The 17,378-nt window shown below is 42.2% G+C and overlaps 1 protein-coding gene across 8 annotated transcripts in view; it reads left to right on the top strand.

Annotated features, from left to right (window-relative positions):
- AGPAT4 (1-acylglycerol-3-phosphate O-acyltransferase 4) overlaps positions 1–17,378 on the top strand; it is a 122,319-nt gene that overhangs the window by 71,731 nt on the left and 33,210 nt on the right. For all 8 annotated transcript variants that reach the window (XM_043544302.1, XM_037895113.2, XM_037895114.2 and 5 more), the window contains 3 exons: positions 3,103–3,264; positions 7,138–7,291; positions 16,615–16,717. In XM_043544302.1, coding sequence (XP_043400237.1) covers positions 3,103–3,264; positions 7,138–7,291; positions 16,615–16,717 — 419 coding nt within the window. The remainder of the gene's footprint in view (positions 1–3,102; positions 3,265–7,137; positions 7,292–16,614; positions 16,718–17,378) is intronic.

Here is a 17,378-nt window from a genome sequence, read left to right as displayed (position 1 = left end):
TCGTTCTTCCCCACCTTATGGTTGTAGCAGCTGAGATTAGCTGAGGCACCTGAGTTAATGGTTCCTAGATTTAAATATCTGGGGTCAGGGTGCTGTCAGGAGGGATCTTAGCTGAAATTTTCTTCCTTTGCTGGTGTGAAACAGCCTGGATTTGTTGATCTTTTGGCACAGTGCAAGGTCCACTTCGAGTTTTTGCAGGGGGAAGGGGGAATCTTTAATATATTCATGCAGTACAGTTGGCTTTCTGCAGACACCTTGACAATACCCAACAGGCATGCTCTAAATGTGGATATATAGCTCTGTAACTGTTTAGTGTGAGGCAGTGTATAGTTTGTGACTGCTTCTAATTAATGCATAATACAATACATCCCATTTCCTTACACTGCACTCTGTGCACCCATGAGGTTTCTTTCCCATTTAATGCTGTGGTCCTTGGCACTTCTATAGCATCTGCTATCTGAGGATCCCAGAATGCTCCAAAAACACAAAGTAAACCTCGCAGCCTTTCCTGGTCAGCACTTGATTGGAAACAAGAGGGGCAAGTATTGCTAAAGGGACAGAGTTCAGGTTGTGCAGTTGACATATGACCTTAACTGTGCATTATTTTTTCTTTTAGACGGTTTGTTTTTTGTAATAACTGTAATGTTATGTTAAAGAGACACAAGCAACTTGAAAATCACACTTCCATCTGAAAATAGTTACTATTAGAAGTAACCACTAAATATACTATAATGAAAGACGAAGAAAAATATTTGTCTAATTTTTTCTGTTTGTTTACTGTACTTGGTGCATTTGAGACCACTTAGTGAGTTTCACTAGTTTGTTGATGTATATCCTTCCCAGGCTCTGCCAGAGGGTGTTTACTAGTAATAGCAAAGCAGAAACTAAAAAGGCATCAGGCAAGAGTGGGGCGGTGGGGGGGGGGGGGGGCGGGGAGGAGAAGGGAAGTGAAGCTAAGCATGTTTGTTACTGTTGCATGCTCAGGCCCATTTTAAGAGACTGTTCTGAATGTTAGCAGAAAAACCCTTATTTTTTCTAAGAAATTATTTAAGAAATCACCACATTTAAAGGGTACTCTACCTGAAAACTGAACTAAAAAAAAAGAGAGCGTCCCTTTAAATTTAAATATGTTAGGTCTGTCAAATGTTTACAATGGGTTTTTTTCTTTGGGGCAGAAGGGTTTGTTTGTTAATGATTATGAAATATTGTAAAGTGGATTCATCATTGTACCTGGTTCCTGGCAATCCAAATAACATATACCTAGGTAGTAGGTGATGAGTATCGGTGGTAGAAAGGTATCCTAGCAGGTGGGAATGGATGCAGGAGTATCCTGAGACTGAGACAAGGGAGCTAACAATTATACGGGAAGGACCAATGCTAGGGGCAGGAAGGGCCCCTGGAGAGCTGGGCCATGCTCAGCATAGTTGCTGCAGCGTGGTAGGGGCTATTGTAAGTATCAAATATCTGGACTGATTTTTGGAATCAGATTTGTACAAATATGAATGAGACAAAAATGGCCAGATTCATGCACAAATTGATTCTTAACCGGGTGTTCATCAGATCACTGATCAACAGAGCTAGGCCTCAGCCATGAAGTTCAGATTCTGATGGTGAACCCCCCTACCCCAAGCTGTGAGGGTAGAGGGTTCAGGGTTCTGCTTTGGGCCCATCACTACTAATTAACTAATAGAACTGAGAGGGAGGGAGGGAGAGTGGGGGTCTGTGTGCTGCAGTCTGGATGCCTGGAAAAATTTAATTCCTATTTCCAGTTTTTGGAAGTTGACTTCCCCACATTTGCTCTCCTTGGCTTCTGTGTGGCTGTTACTAATAAAGCTAAGTGACGTATATTTGCCTTCTAGTCTCATGAGTATTGTAGGTAGCTTAATTACTTATAGAAATTTTCTATGGTGGGGAGAGCAGAAAAGAAGGATGAGGCTAGAAGACAAGAACTAAGTTGTCTCTATTGCCGTAGTAATGAAAAAAGCAAATGTATCTCTAATAGTCATTACTTGAATGTCGAGTTCACCCATTGTCACTAGTCAAATCTGATGTCCAAGCACTTGGCTACAGCACTTTATGATGATAGAACAAATGCACAATGGACCCCCTTATTGCTGCATCTACCCTGTAGAAAATGGAACTTATTTCAGTCAGTGCTGGAGCAACATTTCACACAGCTTTATTCTTCATTCTGACCATTAAATAACCAAACAAACTGCAAGACCGTTTAGAGTTGAACTGGTTAGGAAGGGAGGAAAGGAACAATAAAACACATTGTGGAAAGGTGGTTTTGTGAGAGGAAGGAAAGTATTGCATTTAGGGCCCTGCACTGGGACTTGGGAGTAGTATTACTGACTTTAGCATAGACCACCTGCATGACCTTGGACAAGTCACTTGAATCTCTTTGTATCCCATCTATAGAATGGAGCCAATGCTTCCTTTCTCTACGGGGGTATTGTGAAGAGAAATTCATTGATGTATGAGTGGTGCTGAGGGAATACGGTGATGAGTGCTATAAAAAAGCCTATACGTAACTAAATTTTTCACTATGAACTCTGTAAGTTGTATGGGTAGACTGCTGATTGTGATGCAGACAGTCAAAAAATTCAACAACAGATTGTTCAGATTCAATAACAAAGACCTGCAAAAAGAAGTTCTCTTTCCCTCATAATATCTAATCCTGTTAGCCCAGCATGGAAGCATATTGGCAGGATCTCTTAAAGGAGCTTGTGCTGCCACTGCCCAGGCTGTATTGGTTCTCTGGATAAATCAAGAACTTAATTCTTTGTGACTGGCAGCCTAACCCCTTGCATGAGTTCCTCGCTTTTCAAAACAATTTAGCTGATGTGGGTTTTTAAAATTGTACATAACTTCCTTTTATGCACATAGTTGGGGCCAAATTCTGCTCCCTACCTGATGATGTGAAGAACCTTTGAGTGTTAAAACCAATGATACAAGCTGCACAGTAAGATACTATTCAGCGTGAGTCAGTGTATTGGCATTTGGCCCTTTGTGTGTCATGTACCCATAAAATTCAATAAACAGATTTTATTTTTTTTAAAAAGAAACAATGTAATGCTTTTCTTATGCTCTTCCTTGCAGAGTTCCAAAGTGCTTGCAAAAAAGGAACTTTCTTATGTGCCTATCATTGGTTGGATGTGGTATTTCCTAGAGATAGTCTTCTGCAAGCGTAAATGGGAGGAAGATCGGAAAATTGTCATGCAGAGCTTGCTCAATATCCGGGATTACCCTGAAAATTTTTGGGTAAGTGGTGACAGGGGAGTGGAGTTTAGGGCACTGTTGTTTCTCGAGGGACAAGGTTAGTCTCTAAGGTGCCACAAGTCCTCCTTTTCTTTTTATAATTGCAACAGGCCTTCACTGGGCCAATGCTGTGAATTTGGTTTAGTGTTTCATGAACTTCCCAGAAAAAGTCAGAGAACAATGAGGAGATAGGCATAGCACCTTGGGTACAGAAAGGAAACCGGTTAGACCTGCTGAAAGGATTTTCTCATCACCTTCTGAATGCTTCATCTGCATATTTAACAAGATGTGTATACTGCACGAGCATGGTGCATTGGGGTTTAGAGCAGATGATCCATCTCTAATTTCTGTGGGACAAATCCTTGCTCTGTGTTACTAGTAGAGTTAGTCAATTGCCACAAAATATTTCCTTTCATTTAAAAATAAGCTCACATTGGCAATGCTCAGCCCCTTTGTGTTTACTTTCCACTAATCTTCCAGCAATCAATTTGTTCTCATGCATGTGCTGATGGGGAAATTACATTTTAGGCTCTCATATCTGAATAATTTCACCAGAAATGGTATATTTTATATAGGATGGGACACTGTTTAGTGGCACTGCATTTACGGGTCTATAGTTTTCTGTCCTCACCACATTCATAGATGAAACGTAATTGCATCTGCAGCTGGGAATCATAGAAATCATAGTAATGTAGAGCTGGAAGGCACCTCAAGACAGGTGCCGACCTCCATAGTTCCCAGGGGGTGCTCAACCCCCACTCCACCCCTTCCCCCAAACCCCCGCCCTGCCTCTTCCCGCCCCCAGCACCTCCTGCATGCTGCTGAACAGCTGATCACGGCGGGCAGGAGGCCCTGGGAGGGATGGGGAGGAGCTCATCTGCAGGGCTTCCAGTAGGTGCTGAGCACCCACTATTTTTTTTTCCGTGAGTGCTCCAGTCCTGGAGCACCCATGGAGTCAGTGCCTATGGCTCAAGAGGTCATCTAGTCCATCCCTTTGACTGAGACAGCATGCAGTAAACCTAGAGCATCCCTGACAGGTGTTTGTCCAGCCTGTTCTTAAAAGCCTCTAGTGATATGTATTCCACAATCACCCTAGGTTAGGTAACCTTCCAGTGCTAAATTACCCTTTTAGTTAGAAAGTTTTTCCAAATATCCAGCCTGTATATCTCTTGCTGTAAACTAAGCTGCTTGCTTGTTTCTTGTCCTGCCCTCAGTGGATACAGAGAACAATTGATCACCATCCTCTTTTTATAACAATCTTTTATGTATTTGAAGACTGTTACCATGTCCCCCTTCAGCCTTCTCATCTCTAGGCTAAACAAGCCAAGTCTTTCAACCTTTCCTTCTGGGTCATGTTTTCTAAACCTTTTATCATTTTTGTTGCTCTCCTCTGGACTCCTGCCAGTTCATTCACATCTTTCTTTAAGTGTGGGTGCCTGAAACTAGATGCAATACTCAAGCTGAGGCCTCACCAGTGCTGTGTTAAGTGAAAATATTACCTTCTGTGTCTTGCATACAATACTCTTATGAAGAGTGTAGTCAGATTCTTAGGACACAATAGAAGGACGGGCTCCCCTAAAGACTTGCCAGAACCCTTTCTATCCATTCTAGATATTTTATATGGCCCTCATTACTGCAGTATCTGTAGATCTCACAATCTTTAATGTACTTATCCTTGCAACACCCATGTAAAGTAGGGAAATGCTGTTATCCCCTTTTTACAGATGGGGAAACGAGATGGAGAGAAACTAAATGACAGTCATACTGGCAGTCTGTAGCAGAGCACGGACTTGAACCCAGCTCTCCCAAGGCTGGCGCCCTAACCGATGGATGGGCATATACTTCCTCTCTAGCACCAAGGCTATTTAAGAGCTAGGATTTGTTCACACCCATCTCACTGCTAGGAAACATGCATTTACATGTAATTACTTGTGCTGTAGCCGGGGGGCTCTACAGGGCCATGATGCAGGTTAGTACAGCTCCTCTTCTCTATGGAAATTTAAAATAATTGATCTTTGTTATCTCATTGGGAGCACGGTGTCATGACTATGTTCAGGTATCAAACCCTCAGGCTATATGGTTTATATTGATGGAATGTGAATGGGATTATTCCCCAAAAAGCTATTTCCTCCTCAGCATCTTACAGCCCATGTATCTTTGTAGCTGTCCGTGCTATTGAACTTTAAAAGGTGGAAGAAAATGACATCCTGGTGGAAAATTAGTGATGATGGTGTGACATTACCCACTGTACAATCTGGACTGTTGAGCAGCTGTGTCCTCTTAATTCTCTAGTCTGAGCTGCCTTTTAAACTGCTATGCTGTCAGAACATCCACTCCTGGCCTGCTCTCCCAGCCTTCAGCTTGCAAATTCACCCCCAGCTAAATACACGAGCCCTCTGACCAGTCCTTCGTGAATTACATATAAGGCAACACCTGCGCATCCTTAGTCCCAGCCTTGTTCCCCCATATATGTGTCTTGTACTGTCTAGCACACTACTGAGCAATGCGAGCTCATAGAAAGTCCATTTCAGCAATTAATGATACATGCAATAGCAGTGTTATCCCAAATGGAGGTACCCTCACACTTTAATCCAAACACACTGGTTAAGATAAAAACAATAAGATAAGTTTATTAACTACAGAAATAGATTTTAAGTGATTACAAATGATGAGGCATAAAAGTCAGGATTGGTTACAAAAGAAAATAAGAGGAAAACGCAGGCTAATATCTTAAGCTAAGTGAATTTAAAAGCAAAGGTTTTGTCTCACCATACGCTGTTGTAAATTTCACAAGCTGAGTCTCCTTTCAGCCTGGGACCCTTCCCGCTTAGTTCGGTGATTTGAGAGTCAGTGATGCCGTGGAAGAGAGGTGAAATGAAGGCCACTCTGTGTCTCTCTCTCTCTCTCTCACACCACCCTCCCCTCTTTGAGAATTACCCCCGACTGGGGTGCAGGCAACAAGTAGTCATTTGCGGATGTGAGGGTTGGACCATCTCTGTGACTAAATGTAAATTTCTTATTTGCAGCTTCCCATTAGTGAAGAATGGCTGCTTAAGCCGGTGATAACTCTTTAACACCTGGCTGGGCCAGTGAGTTTTTGTCTCCGAAAAACTGGTTCATGGGTGTTACGCAGAATTATAACACACTTCAGTAACAATCATACAGTAGACTCTTATAACCTCTCATATAGTGTTGCTACACATACTTTACTAGGACAATAATGTTCAGCGGGTTGATGTTTCAAATGATACCTCACAAGTCATACTTTGTACATAATTTATCATAGTCTTGTAAAAGTGGTGAACATAATAGTATAGACTGTCACAGATGGGTCCCTTCTGTAAATATTTATTGGGAATGGGCCTGAGAGGCCAACCATGAAATATGGATCGAGATCTAGATTTGAACTTTCCCATGGTTGAGGGGAGTTGGAATCTGAAGTTCTGGTTTGGGCCTGTCTCTAGTACATCCCCTTTGAGATGATGATGATAATATGTATACTACTCAGTCAGAACGGAAGTCCTAGTGCATTGCCTTGGTGCTCCTCATGGTAACCAGCCTCTGTGTTATCACTGGAGAACTTTTTTTTTTTTGTCTGCTGTGATGATATGAGAAAGGGAGTGGTTTTATTGAAAGAAACACTTGCATTTCTTGCTCAAAATTCCACAGATCACAGTAGTCTGAGCCGTAATACCAGACAAGAGAGCTATCGGGAGGAAAGTAAGGTATTTCAAGATTTTTGTTTCCTTTCACCCACTTTATTCACAAAATACAGCTAAGAAGAAGGAAGGTTTAAAGAAACCCAAACTAGTGACTGCTTGTTTTGTGATCAATGTGTGAGCTGGTTTTGTAACTACAGCCCTGTCTTGCTTTCAGTTCTTGATACACTGTGAGGGCACGAGATTCACAGAGCAGAAGCACCAAATCAGCATGCAGGTTGCTGAAGCCAAAGGCCTGCCTAAGCTCAAGTATCATCTGCTGCCCCGGACAAAGGGATTTGCTGTCACCGTGCAATGTTTGAGAAATGTAGGTAAGGAAAGTGTCACAGAGCAAATTCTAAATGATCATTTCAGTCTCCTGCTGTCATCCTGCCTTGTTCTTTTTCCTCTAGAATGTGTGTCTGTAAAATTAAACTAGAATCCCCATTGATCTATATTTCTACCAGCTCACAAAGACTAATGGATTAGGACTGTACAGCAAAATTCACAGAGGCGGCTCTGCTAACTTGTTTTTGCTTACTCTGGAACTGGTAATCACCGTTCAATGGCCCTGTCCTAAGGGCATAGCTTCAGAAGGTTGGACAGGAAACCCACTTAATGCTTATTGTCCCCAAAGTCCATGCCTGTTTGGCACATTTAAATATAGTTGTTTGAACTACTTACACTTCCAAGTCTCACATCTGTCTCATCTCCCCCTTAGACAAGTGGACATTAACAAGGGTGGCTGTCCAGCACACCACAGGGACCCACTAACTTATTTCCTGGACAGAGCATTAGTGACCAAATTTGCATTCCCTTTAACCTGAAGCATTTCCATATCATAATCTTGGGACACCAGGCTCCATTTTAGCAACTAGGCATTCATCTTTTCATTTGATGCAACCAAGTGAGTGATCAATATACACAGTGAAATATCTGAAAAGATAGGGCTACAATTTGCTGAGGGCCTTCTCTCGGGGAAGCAGTTTCTTGCTCAGCTGCATAATGAGGTGTCTCCCCCCTTTTCATCCCTTTGCATGGGCACAGACCTATGTCAAAGATGTCTCTAAAACCCATAAATGATGTGTCAAAGATTGGGCTTACCAGAACCGAGTCTGTATTCAGGGCTTTCTTCAGTTCGCAGAAGGCCTGTTGACAGTGTTCAGATCCTGGTTCACCCTTTTTACATAGATCAGTGATGGGGCAGTCAGTGTTCTGAAGTGAGGGACGAATCTCCTGTAATATCCTGACATCTCAATACACGATTGTATCTTTTCTTCCTTGTATTGGGAGTGGGACAATTCTTAATGGCTTCCACTTTTGCAGGTTCTGGTTTTATGCAGCTCCTCCCCACTCTGTGACTGAGACCCCACTTCTGCCATTCCAGCCTTCCATTTCTCCATCTTTACAGTCAGGCCTGCTGTGTGAATGCTGTGAAGCATGCTCCTTACATGGGTCGCATTCTCTTCCCATGTCTGGCTGAAGATGCAAATACTATGTGTGCGAGGTCAAACGCCCCCATCCCATGTAGTAACTCATCTACTAGTTGCTAGAAGGTAGCTAGAGCCCCCTTGAGGTCAAAAGGTAGGACCAAGAACTCAGAGCCCGATTAGGGTGGTAAATGCTGATTTAAGCCTAGCATCTGAGGCCAGTGGCCCCTGCCAGTAACTTTTACTGAGGTCAGTTGTGGTCAGGAATTGGGGCTTCTCCCAACTTGGACAGGATCTCCTCTGTTCTAGGCATGGGGTATGTATCAGATGTTATGATGATACTGAGCTTTCTGTAATCTCCACAGACTCTGACCCAGGCTTCTTAGGTACCAGTACATTGGGGGATGCCCACGGACTATTGGCCATTGGATCATCCCTGACTCCAGCATATCGGCAATTTCTCTGTCCAGGCTCTGGGCTGTTTTCCCAGTAAGCTTGAAGGGTGAACTTTTAATTGGACAGCAGGCAAGATGTGTATAGGCTTATTGGAAAATTCCTAGTGGTAAGCCTGCAGCTTTGCTCTGAGTTCTGCTTGCTATGTGGGGGTTAAGTGATCAGAGAGAGAGAAGGAGTCCAGGGAGGGGCTGTCCCCTGTTTCTGCTACCAAATCTATGAGGAGAACCTCCTCTTTCCCCTCCCAGGGCCAGAGTCTCTCTGCCGTAATATCTTGTCATGTTCACACATACACTCAGTGTCGATGGGAGCGATTTAGATAGCTCAGCCACATAGTTTACCTCATTGAAATGTTTGATTTAAAACAGCCCTTCCCAGGCAGCATGGAATTTATTCTTGTGCACTGAAATGAGCACCATAATTTTCTCAGCTGTATCATATGTCCAAGCATATGCAGTGTGATCATATCAAACTTTGTTTGTCCCAAGCTTAAGCTAGATTCTCCTGGGTGAAATGCAGGGACGCAGTGAGTATTTCCCGAAAGGCCAACACATGCTTCATTATGGACTCCTCGTCGGGAGAGGTTGTATTTTCCCACTCTTCTCTCATTAGGGCCAGGGGGCTTTGTACTCTCCTCCCATACAGAGAGCAGTTCAAAAGTGGAGGATCCTGTGGATTCCTGGGGAACCTCCTGATAGGGAAATAGCAGCTAAGGTGAACATTTAACCTAGTCACTGCGGTGTGGGTCCACAAACATTTTCAACATTTGAAGGGTTTCTTTAAATCTCTCGAATTGCCTGTTAATCTGGGGTGATAGGAAGGTGACCAGAAGTGTTGAATCCCACATCTCTCTCTCGTCCCTTCATGTAGGACAGATGTAAAGTTTGCCCCCGATCCGTCAAAACCTCATGAGGAAACCTACCTGGCTACATACTTCTAGCAAGGCATCAGTCATTTTTGTCTGCCTTTATAGAGGACAGAGCTACCGCTTCTGGATAGCGGGTAGTGTAAACTGCTACTATCAGAATATATTTTTTCTCCATCTGGGTAACTTTGCTAAGGGGCGCCCCAAGGTCCTCCACAACCCTCTGAAAGGGTTCCTCTATGATGGGAATGGGAATTAGGACAGCCTTACCCTTGTCCTGGCCCTTCCTTACTCGCTGGCATGGGTCACAGGACTTGCAGTGTTTTTGCACTGCCTCAGAAACCCAAGGCCAGTAGATATTCTGGAGTAAGTGCTTTTTAGTGTTCTGTATTCCCAAGTGCCCTGAGAAAAGTATATCATGGGCTAGGCTGAGTAGCCTAAATCAGTACCACCAATTGTCTCAGTATTCCCCATGGCTCAACATTTCCAGGGAGCATACACTCCCTGTAGAGTAGCAGCTGATCCCAGAGAAACCTTTCCAGGTGCCCTCCTGTCAGAGGGCTGCCAGGAGAGTCAGCTGCAACCCTAGCTTTTCTGGAGAGGGGTAAGTCAATTGTTACTGTTGGAATTCCCTAGCAGGAGCTGGGCAACTTGACTCAGCCTGGTCACTGGAACCCACTTTCCCTCAGGTTCATCATAGGGTGACCAGATGTCCCGATTTTATAGGGACAGTCCTGATATTTAGTGCTTTGTCTTATATAGGCTCCTATTACCCCCCACCCACTGTCCCAATTTTTCACACTTGCGGTCTGGTCACCCTAGTTCATCAGCTGGATTCAGCTCAGTCCCAGGGCATGTATTTGGGTTGCCAGGCAGCAGCTCAGAGCTGCCTCTCTGCCTGTTAGCTTGCAGCCCAGGATCAGAGCCAAGGGCTGCTGCTTTCTGTTTTACACTCCGAGTAACCACACAAGTGGCCTTGAGCCAGGATTCTAAGTCATTCGTCAGCAAGACCTCTGTCAGTAGCTGGGAGTGTATCCTGACATCCTTAGGCCCCTGGTTTGGCATTATTCCCTGAATGGTCATGACAATATCAGGGATGATTCTTGAGGGGTCCACCACCTCTGGGTGTGCCAGTTACTTGGGCTCCATTGTACTCAACCGCTGGGCCTTTTCCCCATCCAACTCCAATGGGAAACTTTTGATTCTCCTTTTGCGTCTGAAATAATCAGGTTTACTGACTGTCAGGGCTGGATCTGGGTTTTCCATTGGTAGAGTCACTGCCCCCTGGACCCACTGTAGGCTATCACTAGCCCCTGGTCTCTCCAGCACTGGACAGTGTAACATCTTATGACCTTTTTTGTTACAGTAAAAGCATTTCAGATCCCTATGTTCCTTTGTTTGGTCCGATTAGGGTTTGCCTCCCTTCACAGGTCTGGGTTTAGCCCATTCTCCTTCTCCATTCAGCTTTGTGCCACTGTCCCTTGAATTTTTTTTATCAAATCTGGGCCAGCTGTCCGCACATTGCCCACTTCCCGGCTACAGTTATGTCTCTTGTCCTTGTCCATTAATCATGATTTTAGGTCAGAGGAGCGGAGTTAGTAGAATTCTTCTAAACCCATTAATTTGTGGGCCTCATCTTCCATGGGAACTATCCGACTAGTTCCCCCATTTTCTTACAAAACCCCTAATTTGGTTTGATACCTCAGTTTAGGTCAGATCCCCTTTCTTTTGAACTCCCCAAAACTGTTTTCTTTACATTTCAGGGGTTCACCAAAAAGCTTGTTTACATCACCCATAATCTTTATACAGTAGAACCTCAGAGTTACGAACACCAGAGTTATCAACTGACCAGTCAACCACACACCTCATTTGGAACTGCAAGTACACAACCAGGCAGCAGCAGAGACCAAAAAAACCCCAAAACCCAAAAAACTCAGGCAAATACAGTACAGTACTGTAAAAAGAAAAGGAGTACTTGAGAGACTTAGAGACTAACAAATTTATTTGAGCATAAGCATAACCCTTCCTGTCAGCATAGGTAATTTATTTGAGCATAAGCATAACCCTTCCTATCAGCATAGGTAATGTCTACACTGAAGTGCTACAGCAGCCCAGCTGCAGCAGTGTATTAAGTGTAGACAAGCCTTGATTGCATCCATATACGTATAGGCTTTCCAGGACACAGTATTTTTATGAGAAAACTTAATAAAACCGTCTACAATTCGGAAGTAGTACAGACAGAATGCCCAATTCATCACCGTTATCTCTTTGCTGTCTCTTCTTTCGTTGGTCTTGGTACAATGATTACACAACTTTGGAAGTTATTTTCTGGGGATTTAGGTGCATTGCAGCCTGTGGCAAATAAAACTGTTGTGAAAACCAAAAATGGATAGAGCTACTTATTTGTGTATTGATAGCTAGCCCAGACCCAGCAATCCTTTTGGAATGGTGGATATGTGTGCAGTTAGAACACTAACTCATAGGTAAGACAACCTAATTCAGTTCAAAAGGTCCTGACCCCATTGAAGTCAATCTCAAAATTCCCACTGACTTCAACAGGATCAGATTTTCACCAAGCATATATTGAACAGTTATCTGTAACAAAATATTCTGCAGTGAGTAATGTGCTAGGTATCTCTCAGATTTTGTAGAGCTTTTCACAAGAGAGGCAGATAACATGACTGTTTAGCTTTTATGACAGTGATAACCTTGTCTTTTGCAAATTGGGCAGCACAATGTAGTTCTTTTCAGTTACATAAAGGCGAGAGGGGGTATGCGTCCTATGTAGGAGTTGACCAACATGTGCAATGAAGGACTAAGGAACACAATGAGAACACTGTCTCCTCAAGGAAAGTAGACAAGGGCCTGAGCCATACAGTGCTGATCAAGATTTAGACTTCCCCAAAGCTCAGGAGCTCAGGGATCTGGGATTTTGGAAAGGGCCTGTCTCCAATTTTAAAACAGTCCTTGGCCTGATTCACTCACATTGTTAAGCGCTGCAAAGCAAACAGCGTTTTGGACAGAAGAAACTTTGTTAAGTGTATGGTTCAAGCTGGTCGGGAATTTTTTTGATGAAACATTTTTGTCAGAAAATAACAGTTCATTGAAACTGAACCTTTTCGTGGGAAAAGGTTGGTGTAATTGGCTGGCCTTCTCCCCAGCTCACAAAGAACCCACTGTCACACGCACACAGTCTTTCCAGGCAGTTTTATTTCTCCAACATAAGCAAAATACCCACAAAGTTCCTTGGCCCATCTGGGCTACAGCTCCCAGGGGATTTTCCCCTCTACCTCTCTGTCCTGCTTCAGGGCATCCTGCAGGAGTCTTCCATTCTCAGCTCACTGAGGACCATCCCCAAGAATTTCCTCTTGGAGGCCCTTTTCCCCCAGAGGGTTCCCACTGCCTCCTCTCCCAGGGGACTCTGGTAGCCCCTCCCAGAGAACTTTCTGCTTCTTGCAGCTCAGTGGTTCAGACTCACTGGTCCGTGTCTCTCTCATCTCTCTTCTCTTCTCTTCTCCCCCCACCCCGATCGTTAAGCCCAGGTGTCCTTTTTTAAACCTAATTGAGGTCAGCTGTCCAGTCACAGATGCACTGACCCAGCTCCTTCTTAAAGGGACCCTGTGAAGTTTCAATGGCAATTTCTAAACTTTTTTTCTTTTCTTTTCTTTTTTTTTCCAAAATTTAAAATGGGAAATTCAGTGTCCTGTTTCAACATTTTTGAAACAAAATTCTGTTTTTCAGTTTGAAAATGCTTTGTTTTGAAATGTAGGTAAATTTATAGTAAAAGAAATGATGAAATAAAATAGGACAGAATCAAAAGAAACACTTTAACTATATGAAAAAAGGTTTTGGATTGGGTCAATTTAAATGTTTTCGTTTCAATAATTTCAGTTTTTGAAAATTGTTAATACTTTGATTTTTTTTTTTTTTTGGTCCCAATTCGGCATGGGAAAATTGTTTGAAACTTCCAAAATTCACATGGTAGGGGAAAACCACTTCCTGCTGAACTCTAGTTATGGATTATAAAGTATTAATTTAAAAAAAAAAAAAAAAAAAAAAAAAGTAAAACCTGTTTCCCATATTCTGCACAAACATGACCAATTCTTGAATAAGAAAACAGAACTTGTATTAATGCCACCTTATTTATAGAAACTTTCTGGCAACTTCTGGTCTTGTTCAGTCTTTCTCTTTGACACCTCTATTGTTGTGTTTTATAAATTTACACTTGTGCATTGTCTGTGCTTACCAAGTGGAAAAGCTTTGAACAAACAGAATTAATTTGAACAGTTACTTCACTTCCCAATAACAGTGTTAATCAAGAGTACAATATTAATTATGTCTTTTATTTGCCAGTGTCGTGCAAGCAACAAATGAGCTTATATCCTTAAAAGGTATTCCCTTCAGGACTGATTATCATACTCTAGGTTAGTCAGACGGAAAAGGAATCTATTTTCTTTCCTCTGAAGACAAGCACTAACTGTTGTGTATAGGGTAAGACAACAGAATGAATGCTGGGTAAATCCTGTTTTATGGTTTCTGTGCTGCTAAGTAATGATTAACCTAACAGACTCCTTGTTGCACAAGTCGCATTAAACTGTCTCATTACCACTGTTTTTATCCTTTAAGATGTAATACAGGGATTAATAAGCGCTTTTTACCCTAAGAGGCTTTTAAAATATGAGACCTTGAAAAGATGGATCCTTCCTATCTTTAGTGTGCAAACATGCAGCTAGGAATGTGTTTCAGTGGGGGTTTTGTGTTTTTGTTTGGTTTTTATTTCCAATAATAAGTAGCAGCTGAAAACACCTTGCAAACATGGACATTTAAAACCAGGGCTGGGCTGGATTTCAGAGTGGGATATAAATAGTCTGCATATGGTGGCTGGTTATTGCAGAACTGTGCCCTGCAGTTCTATACTAAACTCTAAAAGATCAAACCAAACTTCCTACACGCAATGAACCCAGTTCTCTTCTCTCAACTGGTTTTACATCTATTGATTTAAGTGGAATCACTCTGGATGTACCCAGGGACGGGGATACCTGGGAGGAGAATTGGGCCATGTTGTTTGGGCTTGCTGAGCAGGCGTTAGGGTTTCCAGCTCAATATCTGTTCATACAGGATGTCTGATCTCTCAATTCGAGGAAAAATTCTATACAGTGCAAAGTCAAAATTTGTAACATGTTTCCAGGAGAGAGAACTAACAGATTTAGGTCTCGTCCACACAGACACTTAATTTGTGGCAAACTGGGGTGTAAATCCACCCCACACTAGCCTGCTACACATTGTGTCCCTGTGAACCCCGTTGCTGTACACTAATGGTTCCCTAGTGCTTTTTGACCTACCCCCTCCCCTTTCAAATGGGAGTAGATCAGGTCAGAAGAACCAACTGCTGTTCGCCAATTCTATGACCCGGAAGAGAAATAAACTATGTCAAAGGCTAACTCATGTATGAATCTACAGTAGAACCTCAGAGTTATGAACACCTCAGGAATGGAGGTTGTTTGTAACTCTGAAATGTTTGTAACTCTAAATGAAACATTATAGTTGTTCTTTCAAAAGTTTACAGCTGAACAGCGATTTAATTCAGCTTTGAAACCTCACTATGCAGAAGTAAAATGCTACTTTTAACTATCTTAATTTAAATGAAACCAGCACAGAAAGTTTCCTTACCCTTTCTAATCTTTTTTTAAACTTTCCATTTTTTTAGTAGTTTAACACCATACTATACTTTATTTGCCCTTTTTTTTGGGGGGGGGGGGGCGGGGTGTCTCTGCTGTTGCCTGCTTGTATGTTTCCAGTTTCAGATTAGGTGTGTGGTTGACCGGTCTTGTTTGTAACTGTGAGGTTCTACTGTATTTAGCGTCTGGACTTCTGAAGTCTATTAGTCTTCAAAATAAAATAAAACCCCTCCATCTCTGTAAACTATTCCTGTGCCCTTTCTCTCCCTCTCTCTGTCTCTAAGCTGTACCATAGCATTTTATTTTAATGAACTAACAATATACTTTGCTTTTTTTTTTATTGTTGCTGGGAAATATTCAGGCCATCTGTTGAATTACAGAAAGTTTTATTCCCTAGTTGTTGAGAGTTTGGCTGCAGTTTAGTTCTGTGAAATGCATATCCCAATGATTCTCATCTTAGTCATGTGCCTACATAGGAATTGCCAGATTAGATCAGCCTATAGTGAGTCTAAATTGGTATTCTGTCTCTGACAGTGGCTTGTAGCTAATGCTTCAGAAGAGGCTGCAAGAGCCCCATAATGGATGGAAAAACTGTGAGGAAAGTTTGTTCCTAACCTCTTGTATTGTAACGCAAGAGGGTTTGTATCCCAACTAAACTTCTATGTTTTCTAGATCAACTGTGGATGTTAGTCACTTAAATGACTAATTTATTTTTTAAATCCTGTTATGCTTTTGACCTCACTATCTTCTAGCAGTGATTTCAACAACTATTCACTTAAGGCAAAAATGTATTTTCTTTTATCAGTTTTAAATTTGTTACCATTCAATTTCCTTGGGTGTCCTCTCATTCTTGTATTAATCACCTCTAGTTTCTTCTCTTTCCCCTCTCTCACCCACCCACCTGTTCATCATAGGAGACAAAGATAACCCTTTTAAAAGTAAATTGTGTTGGTACTGGTCTTGAAAAACATGCTTAGATGCCCTGCTTCTACTAATGTGTATTTGAATTTGTCCCTGTCATCTTGACATTGCTTACAACTTTAATTATGTCAGCTGCTGGTGGAGGCTATATGTTTAAATATACCCACTATCTGAGAGAGAATGAATATGGGAAATTGAAATTGTTCATGAAATGTCATTTCAAAGCACCTTAAATATAACCAAGGCCACCCTATTAACTTTGAAAATTGATTTTACAAACAGTAAAACTGCTTTTTTTTTCCTTGTAGTTTCAGCTGTGTATGATTCTACGCTCAATTTTAGAAATAATGAGAATCCAACTTTGCTGGGAGTTTTAAATGGGAAGAAATACCATGCAGATTTATATGTAAGGCAAGTTATCCATGCTCATGTTTTTCCATATACAGTGGTGTGCACTTTACTAACAAGCAGGGAAATGTTTTTTCTTGCAGGTAATTGATTATAAATTCATGTAAAACTTTCTTCAAAGGAGCTCAGGTGAACATTTATAGCTGTAAGTTTTCAAATTGTGTCACTATATGATAGGAGTCTTCAGAGTGCAGTTACACAGTTTTACAGGTTTGTTTTTCCTTAGCAGAAAAGCATTGTTTAGTCTTTGATGAAATGCTGGATTGTTTATCTTGTGATGCACTTTCATTTTGGGAGAGCTGTTGTAAGCCATGGAAGAGTTTGTCCATTGCCTTAGTCTCTCTGCCCCAAGAATTGTGTCTAGTTAGTTGCTACCAGTGGACATGCCATTGTTGTTTTGGGTGAGATCCTGAAAGAGGGGTCGGCCTGTGTTTTGTGAGACCACTTCTCTGTAGGTACTAATACATATCGTGTAAATAAAACAAGTTACAATAAGAAATACCTGGACTCCATGTCCCGGATTTCTCTACCAACCAGCAAGGTCCCATAATCTGCCATCACTCGGCGGAGGTGTGATTATATGTAGGACCTTATTCACAGTCTCGGTTCCACCAGCAGAATCTAGGTGACGGGTCACTGAAGCTAGAGAGTCCGCCAGGAGTGG

This window comes from Chelonia mydas, chromosome 3 (assembly GCF_015237465.2).
Source record: "Chelonia mydas isolate rCheMyd1 chromosome 3, rCheMyd1.pri.v2, whole genome shotgun sequence".
Lineage (NCBI taxonomy): Eukaryota > Metazoa > Chordata > Testudines > Cheloniidae > Chelonia > Chelonia mydas.
The sequence above is the reverse complement of the archived record's forward strand: the minus strand, read 5'-3'. Positions and strand labels throughout refer to the sequence as shown.